Here is a 14,259-nt window from a genome sequence, read left to right as displayed (position 1 = left end):
TACTGGATTTTTACAAGCCTCGAACCCCGGTCTAGGTCTAATGTCTGTTCCTTTCTTATATTAGGGGAGAGGGAAAAAAAATTACTTCAGTGATACGTTTAGCGTACATAGACTGACTATTAATGTGTATCCCACTTAGTGTTGTTAGGGTTACACACCGTCACAACCTGGCTAAAGCTTCTATAGCTGTTAATAAAGTCAGCATAACTTTACGGTATCCAAAAAGACAGCTGGTACCGACAGAGAGCAAGACAAATGTCAACCAAAGCTGTGAGCTCTGAACACCCACAGTGACTTTGGCGTCATCATCATTATAAGGGAGCGGGTGGTAATAAATAACTTGGCAGTGCCTAAAACCCAAAAAGCTTATACAACTATATTTACATTAAGATACACAAATGACACTTTTTAGTAGCATGTCATGAGACAAGCTGATAAGATCTTCCTTTGTGCAGTGCTATTTCAAAGTTAAACGCTGCCTTTATTTTAATTCTGGAGAAGGTGCAGACATTAGATTTAGAACATGTTGTCTTCATTGTCCAAATCCTCTATATAGGTAATGTGTTTTTCGGGCCGAGCTGTCTGGGAACGAGCTGGTGCAGCACTGACAACCTGGGTGAATATGGCAAGAGCCTGAGATGTAGGGTGAATGAATCCCCAAATTATTTGGGGAATTCCCAGTCAGAAACTGGCACTATATACCAGTAGCAAAAATTGTGGGTGCACGTAACCCCAATATATTCTTTGAATTCCCAGTCAGACAATGGCACTATATACCAGTAGCAAAAATTGTGGGTGCACGTAACCCCAATATATTCTTTGAATTCCCAGTCAGACAATGGCACTATATACCAGTAGCAAAAATTGTGGGTGCACGTAACCCCAATATATTCTTTGAATTCCCAGTCAGACAATGGCACTATATAGCAGTAGCAAAAATTGTGGGTGCACATAACCCCAATATATTCTTTGAATTCCCAGTCAGACAATGGCACTATATACCAGTAGCAAAAATTGTGGGTGTATATAGCCCCAATTCTATTGCTAGGGGACTTGCAGGGTATTTCTGAGGTGAAGGTGGGGGGGCACACCGTTGGTACGGGGATTTGGGGTGTATATATGGGGTATACGGGAATACACTGTCAGTGTATTCCATTAAGGATCCTGGGAAAGCTGGGTTGCGGCGATTGAGCCCGTCAGTGCCACGTTACACTGACAAGCTTCTCCCTGGAATTTAGCTCTTATAAGAGCTGTTGGTTGTCTTCTCCTTCCTATCCTAGCCTGTCCCTGCCTACCCAGAATCTAAGCCCTAGCTAACTGGACGGAAACCTCCGTCCCCGGTGAATTGCAAGCTCAGAATGATGCGAAGCTGGGCGTCGCTGTTCTTTTAAATTAGAGGTCACATGTTTTCGGCAGCCAATGGGTTTTGCCTACTTTTTTCAACGTCACCGGTGTCGTAGTTCCTGTCCCACCTACCCTGCGCTGTTATTGGAGCAAAAAAGGCGCCAGGGAAGGTGGGAGGGGAATCGAGTAATGGCGCACTTTACCATGCGGTGTTCGATTCGATTCGAACATGCCGAACAGCCTAATATCCGATCGAACATGAGTTCGATAGAACATTGTTCGCTCATCTCTAATGGTTATCACTGGTACATTTACTTCTTTTCTGAGGGGAAGCGGGTGCGTAAGGTTAATGAACTTGTGATAGTTACAAAAACAATTTCGAAAAAATCTGAAATTGAACATTGTTTTATGCAATGAAAGGTAAAAATCCTCATGACACCTTGTGCACTCGGAGTAATTTCTTCTCAGTTGGTCACTGTCACGGAGCAAAGGTATACGTCTTCCTCCGGATGGTCTTTTGAATCAACACGGACGCAAGAGGTCGGGAGACAACAGCAATTTATTGTAATCCACAAAGTTAGTAGCCGGCGGCGGTCACATCAACCGTAATAACAATAAGTCCACAGAAGTCACAATCCAATGATAACTTTGGTTCCTTGGTCCTGTAACTAAGTCCTGGCTCTCTGCAGAGCTGTGCACAGGCCGGCTAACACATACTAACTGCAAGCTACAACTATATACTAAACTGTTACTTCCTCTATCTGTGGGTGGGAAGGGCTGAGTCACAGATCCTTCCCCCCTCACCTATACCAAGGAGAGCAGACTCCCTGTCTACTATGGACAATGCACCGTCCAACATCTTCTTGGAGACACTGATCAGATTATCTCCACCCATTGTCCTCACTGGTCCTCACTAGTTAGAGGTATTTGCATACAATGTGCTAACACACTAGACCCTAATCAGCCAACTACACATTGATGTATATAACAGGTTAGAGAATACATTCCACATGAAATATATATTACACATTGCCTATAGTATAGACTCTAACCATCCCGTGACAACCCCTCCCCCTCTCAAAACATGTGCATGACACAATTGGCCTACACAGGTAAATTGGGGAATGCACATCAGTCTCTATAGCTCATATTTCCTCCTGCCGGGATAACCCATCTGCGTTCTGGTGTTGGTTCCCTCGGCGGTACTGAATGGTAAAGTTGTAGAGTTGAAGGGCTGGCATCTGGCAAAAAATCCGGTCGATCCATGTTGGCGTCTCTCTGAGCTTGGCTTCGGGTCACTGCTCCCACAAAGTGGCACTGTAGATTTCCAACATCGTTGCCTAACAGAACATCGGCCGGCAGCCCGCTCATCACACCAATTGTGCATCGTTTTGGTCCATAACCATAGTCGAGTTCCACGGTAGCTTTAGGAATACGTTTCCGAGTACCTCCTGCCAACTCGATAGAAAGGCCAGGGCCCTCCTCTAGGGCCTCGGGTCGAACCACTCGGGGGTCCGCTACCGTTAGGAAAGCTCCCGAGTCCCGGAATCCAACAACTGTTCGGCCATCCAGTAGGACCTCCTGCAAGTGCTTCCGCTGAAGGTTTGCGGGATGTGTGGCGGAAGGCTGAATCCCATAGACCCCTGGAGGTGGAACAGATGGGTCATTCATGGAGTCATCTGGAAATGGGGCCAAACTTTCAGTCCTAGGGGTGGTTCCCAGGTAGTGAATAGGCCGGGATGCCACGGTGGCCCGTGCCCCCATGTTAACAGGGCAACTAGCTTGCAAATGTCCAGGCCGCCCGCACCCAAAACATCTGCGCTCTAGCATTCTTCCAGTAGGTCGTTGTCTAGGGACAGGGTTGTTCATAGCTGGAGGCCGATGGGCTGGGGCAGGGGTAGAGGGGGAATTGTAATCCTGAGGCCGGGCACGAAAGGTGGGTGGCTGGATGAAGGGTGTCTGGCGGACTGTGGTAGTTTTCCGCTCCTCTGCAAACAACCTCTTCCACTGCGGCTTGATGGTCAGGCCCTCATCTGCAAGGGAAGCAGCTTGCTCCACTGTGGCTGGGTTCCGTTCCAGCACCCACTCACGGATCTCAGCGGGGCACTGGGAAAAGAACTGTTCCTTAAGTATGACTTGGAGGATCTTATCGACTGTGACAGCCTCCTCTCCTTCTAGCCAGCGCTTGCATGCTTGCTTCAACTTGTGGGCGAACATGTGGAAGGAGCTTCCCCCATTGTAAGACAAAGAGCGGAATTGAACTCGGTAGGTCTCTGGAGTGACGGCATAATACTTCTGCACCGCTCTTTTAATGGCCTCATAGTCCCGCTGATCACTAGGGTCCATGGCTCTGAGAGCTTCCGCAGCCCCATCTCGTAGGTGCCCCACCAGATACCGGACCCAATCCTTCTCTGGGACTTCCATCAGGTGGCACTGGTGTTCGAAGTCCTGAAAATATCCATCAACATCCCCAGCCGCTTCATCAAAGGTCTTGAAGTGTTTATGGGAGACATATGGTGGTTCTCTCACTGTTGGGCTGGGGGCCGACGTTTGATTATAATTCCGCGTAGTTATCTCAGCCATTCGCATTTCATGCGCCATTCTTTCCTTTTCATGCGCCATTCTCTGTTCCTCCTTCTCCGTTTCCTGAGCCCTCTGTAATGCTCTACTCCTTTGCTCTGCAGTTGCTCCTAGCCCCAGCACTGCCAACTCCTCCTCATACAAAACAACCCATCTGCTCTTTTGGGTCTGTACCTGCCACTCCCGTATCTCTCCAGTCTCCTGGGGGCAGCCCTCCTCATGGTCGCTTTGCAGGGTCATCTCCTCCAGTGCCTCGATCAGTTGATCTTTCGTTCTTCCCTGGTAACTCAGGTTTAGTTCCCGGGCCCTTACTTGTAGACTTGCCATAGTCCAGTTCCTGTATTCTGAGGTTGTGGCTCCATTAATCGCTGGGCTGCTGTAGTCCATCTCGCTGTCCGCTGTTGATCCCACCGCTGCCAACCAGTTGTCACGGAGCAAAGGTATACGTCTTCCTCCGGATGGTCTTTTGAATCAACACGGACGCAAGAGGTCGGGAGACAACAGCAATTTATTGTAATCCACAAAGTTAGTAGCCGGCGGCGGTCACATCAACCGTAATAACAATAAGTCCACAGAAGTCACAATCCAATGATAACTTTGGTTCCTTGGTCCTGTAACTAAGTCCTGGCTCTCTGCAGAGCTGTGCACAGGCCGGCTAACACATACTAACTGCAAGCTACAACTATATACTAAACTGTTACTTCCTCTATCTGTGGGTGGGAAGGGCTGAGTCACAGATCCTTCCCCCCTCACCTATACCAAGGAGAGCAGACTCCCTGTCTACTATGGACAATGCACCGTCCAACATCTTCTTGGAGACACTGATCAGATTATCTCCACCCATTGTCCTCACTGGTCCTCACTAGTTAGAGGTATTTGCATACAATGTGCTAACACACTAGACCCTAATCAGCCAACTACACATTGATGTATATAACAGGTTAGAGAATACATTCCACATGAAATATATATTACACATTGCCTATAGTATAGACTCTAACCATCCCGTGACAGTCACCATTGTTCTCACCGACACGATAGATACGGCAACAAAACCTAACCTTTTTATGACATATCGATAAAAGCTGCTTACCTTGAAGCGTTTGAACCATGTCTAGAAGCACGGGTGTGAGAGTCTGGCTGTATTCATGGAAAATGTCAATGAACAGGACCTCCGAACAAGGCTGAAGATGAAATACGGAAAAAATATTAAATGCAGATATAAAGGAAAATCACAAAAAACACAACATGCCTCTCTGGAGGATCCGGTATGTCTGTGCAGTATACAGACAACCTATGTAATTCTTCATTCTGGAGGGATATTGGACACTCTCTCCTGAGTGACTAGTAGGAAAGAACTGCACCTCTTAAAGGGGCTCTATCATTGGGAAATGTCATTTTTAGATAAGCACATCCTTGCATAGTCTTTAGAAAGGCTATTCCACACCTACCTATAGTATGTAAATTGCCTCAGTAGATTATGAATAAGTCTGTTTTTATTCATATGCTAATGAGCTTAGACCATGCACCGGAAGTGTCTGCTCTATGTGTATGTATAGCAGAGGCTGCTGTGCTGATGACGCGTCTCTGCTGTGCATACACATAGAGCAGACAGTGCACACAGACACTTCTGATGCACGGTCTAAGCTCATTAGCATATGAATAAAAATTAACTTATACACAATCTACTGAGGCAATTTACATACAAAAAGTACATGTGGAATAGCCTTTCTAAAGGCTATGCAAGGATGTGCTTATCTAAAAATGACTTTTCCCAATGATAGAGCCCCTTTAACCCCTTCCCAACATGCGCTGTAATAGTACGGCGCGTGTCGGGTCTGTAACTATGGCGACCGCCCGGGAGCCGGGCGGCCGTCATAGCCGCCGGGTGTCTACTGCTTTAAGCAGTAGACAACCGGCTCTAATGCCTCCGATCGGTCCCCGGACCGATCGGAGGCATTAACCCCTCCGGCGCTGCTGTCAAAGGCGCCGGAGGCGCCATTTTCCCGGCGGCTCATGGGCGCCGCCATTTTGGCAGGGATCGCCGGCTCCTGGAGCATGCTCCAGGGCCGACGTCATGTAGCCATGACAGCCGGGAGCCTTGTTAAGGGCTCCCAGCCAGTCTGCAAATTCTCTCTTTTGCAGGCTGGTGTATGCAGCCTGCAAAAGAGATGATGATTTTTTGCAATGCATTGCAATGCATTAGCATTGTAATGCATTGCATTAGTGATCAGACCCCCTGGGGTTCAACACCCCTAGGGGGTCTAATAAATGCAAAAAAAAAAAAAAAAGTATTAAAAGTTCAAATCACCCCCCTTTCCCTAGAACAAATATAAAAGTAGTTAAAAACTGTGAAAACATATACGTTAGGTATCCCCGCGTCTGAAATCGCCCGCTCTACAAATCTATAAAAATATTTTTCCTGTTCGGTAAACGCCGTAGCAGGAAAAATAGTCAAAAGTGCCAAACCGCCGTTTTTTCACTGTTTTGATTCTGATAAAAATTTGAATAAAAAGTGATCAAAGCAATAACATTTCCCGAAAATGGTAGAACTAAAAAGTACACCCGGCCCCGCAAAAAAAGACGCCCTATGCATCCCCGTACACCTATGTATAAAAAAGTTACGGCCGTCGGAATATGGCGACTTTTAGAAAAAAAAAATTTTAACACCATTTTGAATTTTTTTTAGGGGTCAAAATGTCAATAAAACCATATAAATTTGGTATCCCTGGAACCGTACCGAAACACAGAATACAGGGGACATGTCATTTTGGCTGCACAGTGAACGCCGTAAAACCAAAGCCCGTAAGAAAGTCGCAGAAATGCATTTTTTCTTCAAATCCACCCCATTCTGAATTTTTTTCCTGCTTCCCAGTACATTATATAGAATAATTAATGGTGGCAACATGAAGAAAAATTTGTCCCGCAAAAATTAAGACCTCATATGGCTCTGGGAGCAGAGAAATAAAAAAGTTATGGGGTTTAGAAGGAGGGGAGTCAAAAACGAAAAACGAAAATCAAAAAATGCCATCGGCGGGAAGGGGTTAACAATGGAATATAGAAGTGTTCAGTAATTTTGTCTTTATACGACTATGGGAATTGAGCAAGCCAAAAACAATCCTTCTTTGGTTCCCCTACCCCCAACAGTAAATCATATGTGTGTGTACCATCTATACATCCTGGAATTTACCAGTGTATAATATTTTATTGCTAATGTAAATTTATAGGAAGAAGACCCTGACTATGGAATTCTTTACAGCTCTATATTACATAGCAGCATCTGTCACGTCTAGTATAGTATTTATTGCCTTTGTAACAATTTTTTTTTTTTTGCATTGTTACGTCTGCGTCTCCATTAGGTAAGCAAATTAAGCTTTGATAGACAAGACTGCTTCCAAGAAGACAAAGTAACAGCCGCGTAGCCTTCAATATACATATTATCTGCATAAGACAGCTGCATGTAGAGCTGACGAAAGGATAGACTGATATACACTATGTGATCAAAAGTATCCAGATAACCCCAACAACATACGTTTTTCATATTAGGTGCATTGTGCTGCCACCTACTGCCAGGTTCTCCATATCAGCGACCTCAGTAGACATTAGACATCGTGAGAGAGCAGAATGGGGCGCTCCGCAGAACTCACGGACTCCGAACATGGTCAGGTGATTGGGTGCCACACATCACGCAGGTCAATGCCAAACGGCGCCTCGCTTGGTGTAAGGAGCGTAAACATTGGACGATTGGACAATGGAAAAACATTGTGTGGAGTGACGAATCACAGTACACAATGTGGCGATCCGATGGCAGGGTGTGGGTATGGCGAATGCCCGGTGAACGTCATCTGCCAGCGTGTGTAGTGCCAACAATAAAATTCGGCGGTGGTGTTATGGTGTGGTCGTGTTTTTCATGGAGGGGGCTTGCACCCCTTGTTGTTTTGCGTGGCACTATCACAGCACAGGCCTACATTGATGTATTAAACACCTTCTTGCTTCCCCCTGTTGAAGAGCAATTCGGGAATGGCGATTGCATCTTTCAACACGATCGAGCACCTGTTCATACTGCAGGGCCTGTGGCGGAGTGGTTACACGACAATAACATCTCTGTAATGGACTGGCCTGCACAGAGTCCTGACTTGAATCTTATAGAACACCTTTGGGATATTTTGGAACGCCGACTTCGTGCCAGGCCTCACCGACCTACATCGATACCTCTCCTCAGTGCAGCACTCCATGAAGAATGGGCTGCCATTCCCCAAGAAACCTTCCAGCACCTGATTGAACGTCTGCCTGCGAGAGCGGAAGCTGTCATCAAGGCTAAGGGTGGGCCAACACCATATTGTATCCAGCATTACCAATGGAGGGCGCCACCAACTTGTAAGTCATTTTCAGCCAGGTGTCTGGGGAATTCAGCAGACTAAGGTATCTCACATACAATATATGGGGGCCTATTAATACCACTGACTGCCATGGCCATTAGAACTCAAACAAGGATCCACTGTCTATAGGAGATATGTCTCTTTAAAGTAGAGAACGGAGCGCTGGAAACACATAAAAATAAGAGCTTGCTGCTTGACACAATATGCAGTCACTATGTGACAGGTCCTGCTGTTCTCAGCTAATGATGTTTAATACACAGCAGAATTGGTTTGTTTTACACAGACAGACAAATAAAACAAAGACAAATTGTTTGACTTTTATTGCTCTTCCACATCATAAAACTAAAAGGCTTAACGCGATCCCCATTGTTCTTACATGAGTTGCCGTTTCTTTGCAGATCTATATCGCAATATAAGCAGATGTTCTACCATGATCTGACTGGTATCGTTTAAAAGGGCTGTTGAGGATAACAGTATTTTTGCAAAAAGGTCGGAGAAGGTGGAAAAAAACAAAACAAAAACATACTATCCTGTCACTGGTGCTCCGCTGCTCCAGGATCTTGTTTTGGCTGAAGTTTCCAACACACTTGACCGTTGAGGGCTGCATGTGAATGAAACTTTGCATCTCTGGATTAAAACCTTCACTTTATTGTGTAACCGCTATATTTGTAGGCACTCACACAGCCCCTGCAAGGAGCCCCTGCTGCCATCTAGAGAATGGGGGTCCATTGAGCCCCTTCTTGTGCTCATACAGAACGGAGAGGTATCTGCTCTCTCCATTCACTTGTAAAGGAGTTCCAAAAATAGCCGAGGCCGCCGGCAGTTTGTTCTGCATTTTCCATGTCATAGGTTTCCTTTAACAGCACTGAAAATTCATTAAAAGAAAATTATTGCACTATAAAAATTATTTTATTATGACATCAATGGCCCATGGGACGATATAAAAATTCAGTTGGGAGGTGAAAATTAGCCCGAAATAAAATGTTATGAGAACACTTGCTTCGGTAATAGTTTTATAGCAGAAGGATTGCCTGACTGTAGAACCCCACATAATACTGCAGTTCTGTGCTGGATTATCAGGCTGTATGAATAATAGGATGGCGGATTAAAGGACTTTCAGCGTACCACCAGGTACCATCAGAATCTTTAATACATCCCTATTTAATGTCCATAAAGACATGTCGCACCGCTACTACATTATATGCAAAGGGCACACTGTAATAATACATAGCAAAAATTAAAGATGAAACTCTATACGGCAAATTAAAGAAAGAATTGTGAAAAGGTCATTTTATTGGAGAACAGACGGGGATTAGGAAAGATGACATTCTGAAGAAAGACCCTTAGGACCTACAGGATGTAATTCTAGAAGATTTTCCTGTTTAAGCGCATGAGCAGCAGTGATACCTATTTCACACATTGCAAGAAAGGGCAAGGCTGAATAATTTAGAAAACATACCCTCAGACTGTACTTCCACGAGTCTCCACCACTTTCCTCCACGGCTACAAAGAAAATGAGAAGAATTACCATTCGGAAGACACACTCTGTTATTCACAATACACTGTGTGCAGTTGGGGAGTTTTTTTCTCCAACTCTGACTGCACCCAATTATAATTGGTCCTGATTCCGGCTGCAACTCCATAATCCTGCCTATAAAATGGTGGCGTCTGCCAAGAGTATCGGTTTTTGCTTTGTGGTCACAGTTCATTGAGATCAATCTTTACGTTAGGGGATTATCAAAGATAAAAACAAGTGCCAAGGCAGGCAGGTCATATAGATTTGGGAATTCCTCTACCTACAGGTGAATGGGCCTCTACAGTCTTGAGTCGTGGCATCCACAGTAAGATCGAGCAGGATGCTTATCTCGTAATTCGTTGTCCTGCTGCAATCTCTACCTCCCATTGAAGACAATGGGAGACAGAATCTAGGCGGAATCTGCTTCTTATTTGGAGGTGGAATCCACCCTCAAATCAGCATCAAATTCATATGTGTGAACATTCCCTAAAAGTTGTTGTGGGGTTTTTGTTGTCAGTAAGATTGCACTTTGACACAAGAAACGTGTGTTCACTATGTCACCAGCCACCTTTACATCAGTATATACGGTAAGTAGTTTACAAGTGATTCTGGTGGTGGACTCACTTGACGGCCATGTTGGAATGGTGGAATCAACAAGACGCAGAGATAGGAGCAAGATGCTGAAAAAATAAGCATCCTGACTGATCCTGCCATGAATTCTGCGGCTCGAGAACCTCTTCTGATTAGATCATGGGGGCAGAAAATGAAGAGGAATCCAAAGTAGATTTCCATCTCCAATTCCTCTTCATTTTCCAATTTCTGAACAGGGTCTAAGCTGGCCGGAACATTGCTCCAATTTAACTATTAAGGAAAAGGAGCAGATCAAAAGGATTGTTCAGACAAAGTTTGACCATGGATAGAGCACAATGTGAGTAAAGTGGACGGGTCCTATTAGACACTGGCAATAACATTCCCCCACCACCAATTTAAGGGCTAGTTCACACGGCGCAAAATGGTCAGGATTTTGACACGGAGTCCATGTCAAAATCGTGCCACCTCCCATTGAAATCAATGGGAGCCGGTCATTTCCTTTTTCCGTGAGCGGTTTGTTCCCTCTCATGGAAAAACGAAGCGAGCTGCCCTTTCTTCAGGCGGATTCCACAGCTGATTCAATCACAGCGTCTGCCTCATGACACCACCCTTCGGACTAGGCCCATTCATTTGGGCCTAATCTGGAGCGGACAGCTGGGACGTGATGCCAGTGCACTACACCGCCATCCCGTCGTGGCAACCGCGATGGAATGTGTTCATGGGGAACCCAATGTGAACTAGCCCTAAGGGTTAGTCTGAGGTAAATGAGTGTTTTCAGCAGGGAGACCATTTTTATTTCTTTTTTTCAAACACAAAAAGCTAAGTGTCCTAATACAAAATCCAAAACAAGAGTAATGTAACCCAGCAATTTTGGGCGTTCGCCCCAAAGGAATTTCACTATATAAAAACAGAAAAAAACTCTGATCTCTTAATCACACTTGACGTGGGTAGGAATGGCTAAAAGATTGGCAAAAAATCTAAAAAATTTAAAAAAAACAAAAAAACAAAAACAAAACTCAAATCTCTGAATATCCCACGTGGCAAGGTGTGAAAAGTGAAATGTCCGCCTATTAGGTCTACGTTGTTCGATACCACTGATATGTGAAATGCATGTTGAATATGGCTTCTGTTACTATCCGTGCGAGTCAATTATTAAGACAAGGTTCCGATGGGAGGCTTTTCGGGCCCTATGCTATTTTTCTATTACAGAGAATAAGAGGAGTTACATGCGACATGCAACTTTAATGGACCTCACATGCAATATCAAGTAAAAAGAAAAAAAAATCTATTTAGTGGCCCGCGCTATATTTCCCAAGAAAGGGTTACCACATGGAATATAAAGCAAAGTACTGAGCAGAAGTATACATTCCGGCAGATGACAAAGAATCTGCGAGCGGCACTGCCCACATGAAGGCAGGCCCCAGAGAAATGGCCGTAAACAATTTATCACACTCTGAAAGCAATTAACTGCTGGGCAGGAAACATGATAGTGAAAATGTATAAACTCATTCCTCCAGAGAGCGGAGTCTGGAGCTTGGAAATCCAATACGAGTCTGTGGGCAGAGCCGAGCCGCTGCGTGTGCAGTGATCCTACCTTGTAACTAGATGGCGAGGCTGTGATTAATGAATTCGGGATTCACTAAGCTGAGATTAGCTGCTGGCCCTCTACGCCCTGTACTATGTCTGTATATGGTGTATGGGCATAGATGGGTCTACTAGTATATTGTATTAGTAATGGAACGGTTAAGTAGAAAGCGCTCATATAACCTCACAGAAAGTGATGGCACTTAGAAAAGATTGTGTCCCAAGGCAGAAGAAAATTATGAGAATTATGAGATATCCATGAAAGGAGAAACATCGGATAACTTTTAACATTCTGAGATACTTTACCCAAAATAGTGAAAGCCATGAGAAAAGGGAAGAAAATGACACAATGCACTTCTGGAATTTCCAAACTAAACTGACCCCAGCATGTGTAGCATCAAGTAATAACCTTCTAGGTTCCCCTCACTAAGAACTCAATTGCTGAAAAATCAAATTATTGGCTTAAAAAAAACAAACAAACAGATAGCACACTGACCTAGCCATGGTTGTGTGCAAGGGGCCTTGGTCTTAGGCCCGATTCACTTCTGCGTTCAGTACTCCATTCAGGAAGTCCGCTTGGGGACCCCCCGAATGGAAACCTATATGCATTAAAAAGTGGTTAGCTAAGAAACCACACGGACCCCATAGACTATAATGGGGTCCGTGTGGTTTCTGGAGCTTTTCTCTCCGCATGATTTGTGCAGACACCGAGCGGAAACTACACGGACCCCATTAGGGCTAGTTCACATGGGGCAAGAGGGGGCGGATTTTGATGCGGAATCCACTTCAAAATCCACCCCCTCACAATAGAGGTCTATGTAGACCGCTAGCGATCAAAAGAAGTGAGTTCCCCTTTCTTGAGGCGGATGCTGCAGAGGAAATCGCTGCGGCACAGCCGCATCAAGACAATCCCTCCAGACTAGGCCCATTCATTTGGGCCTACTCCAGAGCGGGAAGCCGCAACTGTCAGAAGCCGCGACTGTTGCGGCTAGCCACAGCACGCGCATTTTGGTCCTGATTCTGACGCGTTTCCTGCATCAAAATCAGGACCAAAATACGTGGACACTAGCCCTGTGTGAACTAGGCCTTATTGTCTAAGGGGTCCTTGTGGTTTCTTAGCTAACCAATTTTGAATGTGTATAGGTCACCGTTCGGGGGGTTCCCAAGCCTTCCCGAAAGGAATACTGAACGCAGATGTAAACCAGGCCTTAGTAATCACAAGACAACTGTTGAATGACATTCACATACAATACTGTACTTTTTAGTGCAAAAATGTACACAAAACATGCCAATCATCTCGTATTATTGCTAGACTTCCTCAAACGCAATTCTCAGAGTACATAGAAACAACAAGGAGTCCTGGGAATGCAGCACTAAGAATGCAGCTCTGAAATAGAATACAGGCTGCAAATTGGGATCCGCTCACAATAAAAATGTTTAAATATATTGTATATAAAATGGCAAAGCTATGAAGCCTCCTTTACATTTAACACTTCCCTGACTCCTAGTTCATTTCTTGTGGTTGCCTTGCAACAATAAGCATAAAATAACCGGCTTATAAATCACAAATATAGATATTTGTCGCCCACTCTTACCAAAGCCCTCAGGATCCTCCTCCCACATAGCCCGTTCCTCTTCGCTGAGAAGAAAGTAATGTGTAACCAGCCTGCGACATATCTCCATCAGTGTTGGGTACGTGAAGAATGACATTTTTATTTGGTGAGCATTAATGGTTTCTGGTTTGCTGTCTGAAAAACATAAATGGAACCGCATGTGACGCAAACAAAAGGTTTTATTCCATTTCTCTTTATTGTCCACGACATCTACATTGAGAAATTATTATTGCCTACCATCCTGTTAATAAAGCTTGTATTAGATCTGTGTGTCTCCATGGTTAAAGACCACAAGCAAATCCTGTGTGTAGTCTGATAAAGCAGCCATGTTTTACTCCGATCCTTCTGCCCTCTGTTCTTAGTAACCTAAGGCTTAGTTCACACGTGAAAAAAGCCTAGCTGATTTTGGCACTGATTTTTCAGCGTCGCTTTTTTTGGACACTGTTTTTTGCATTGGACGCTGTTTTTGACACTGTTTTGACGCTTTTTCGGTCGCTGTTTTTTTGAAGCTTTTTTTTCTGCACTACAAAAAGTACATGATAAAAAAACGCTAGCGGTTTCGGTCACTGTTTTTCCCAAAACAGCTGCAAAAATAAGCGACCAAAAACCGCTAGCGTTTTTTTCAGCATCCCATAGACTCCAATTCATTTTT

General features: G+C 44.7%; 1 protein-coding gene across 1 annotated transcript in view; it reads right to left on the bottom strand.

Annotated features, from left to right (window-relative positions):
- IPO11 (importin 11) overlaps window positions 1-14,259 on the bottom strand; it is a 335,766-nt gene that overhangs the window by 241,829 nt on the left and 79,678 nt on the right. The window contains exons 11-13 of the mRNA XM_075269811.1: window positions 13,590-13,742; window positions 9,763-9,806; window positions 5,018-5,108 (exon numbers count right to left, since the gene is read on the bottom strand). Of these exons, the coding sequence (XP_075125912.1) occupies window positions 5,018-5,108; window positions 9,763-9,806; window positions 13,590-13,742 (288 nt within the window). The remainder of the gene's footprint in view (window positions 1-5,017; window positions 5,109-9,762; window positions 9,807-13,589; window positions 13,743-14,259) is intronic.

This window comes from Leptodactylus fuscus, chromosome 1 (genome assembly GCF_031893055.1).
Source record: "Leptodactylus fuscus isolate aLepFus1 chromosome 1, aLepFus1.hap2, whole genome shotgun sequence".
Taxonomy (NCBI): domain Eukaryota; kingdom Metazoa; phylum Chordata; class Amphibia; order Anura; family Leptodactylidae; genus Leptodactylus; species Leptodactylus fuscus.
Note: the sequence above shows the minus strand (reverse complement) of the source record. Positions and strands in the feature narration are given on the sequence as shown.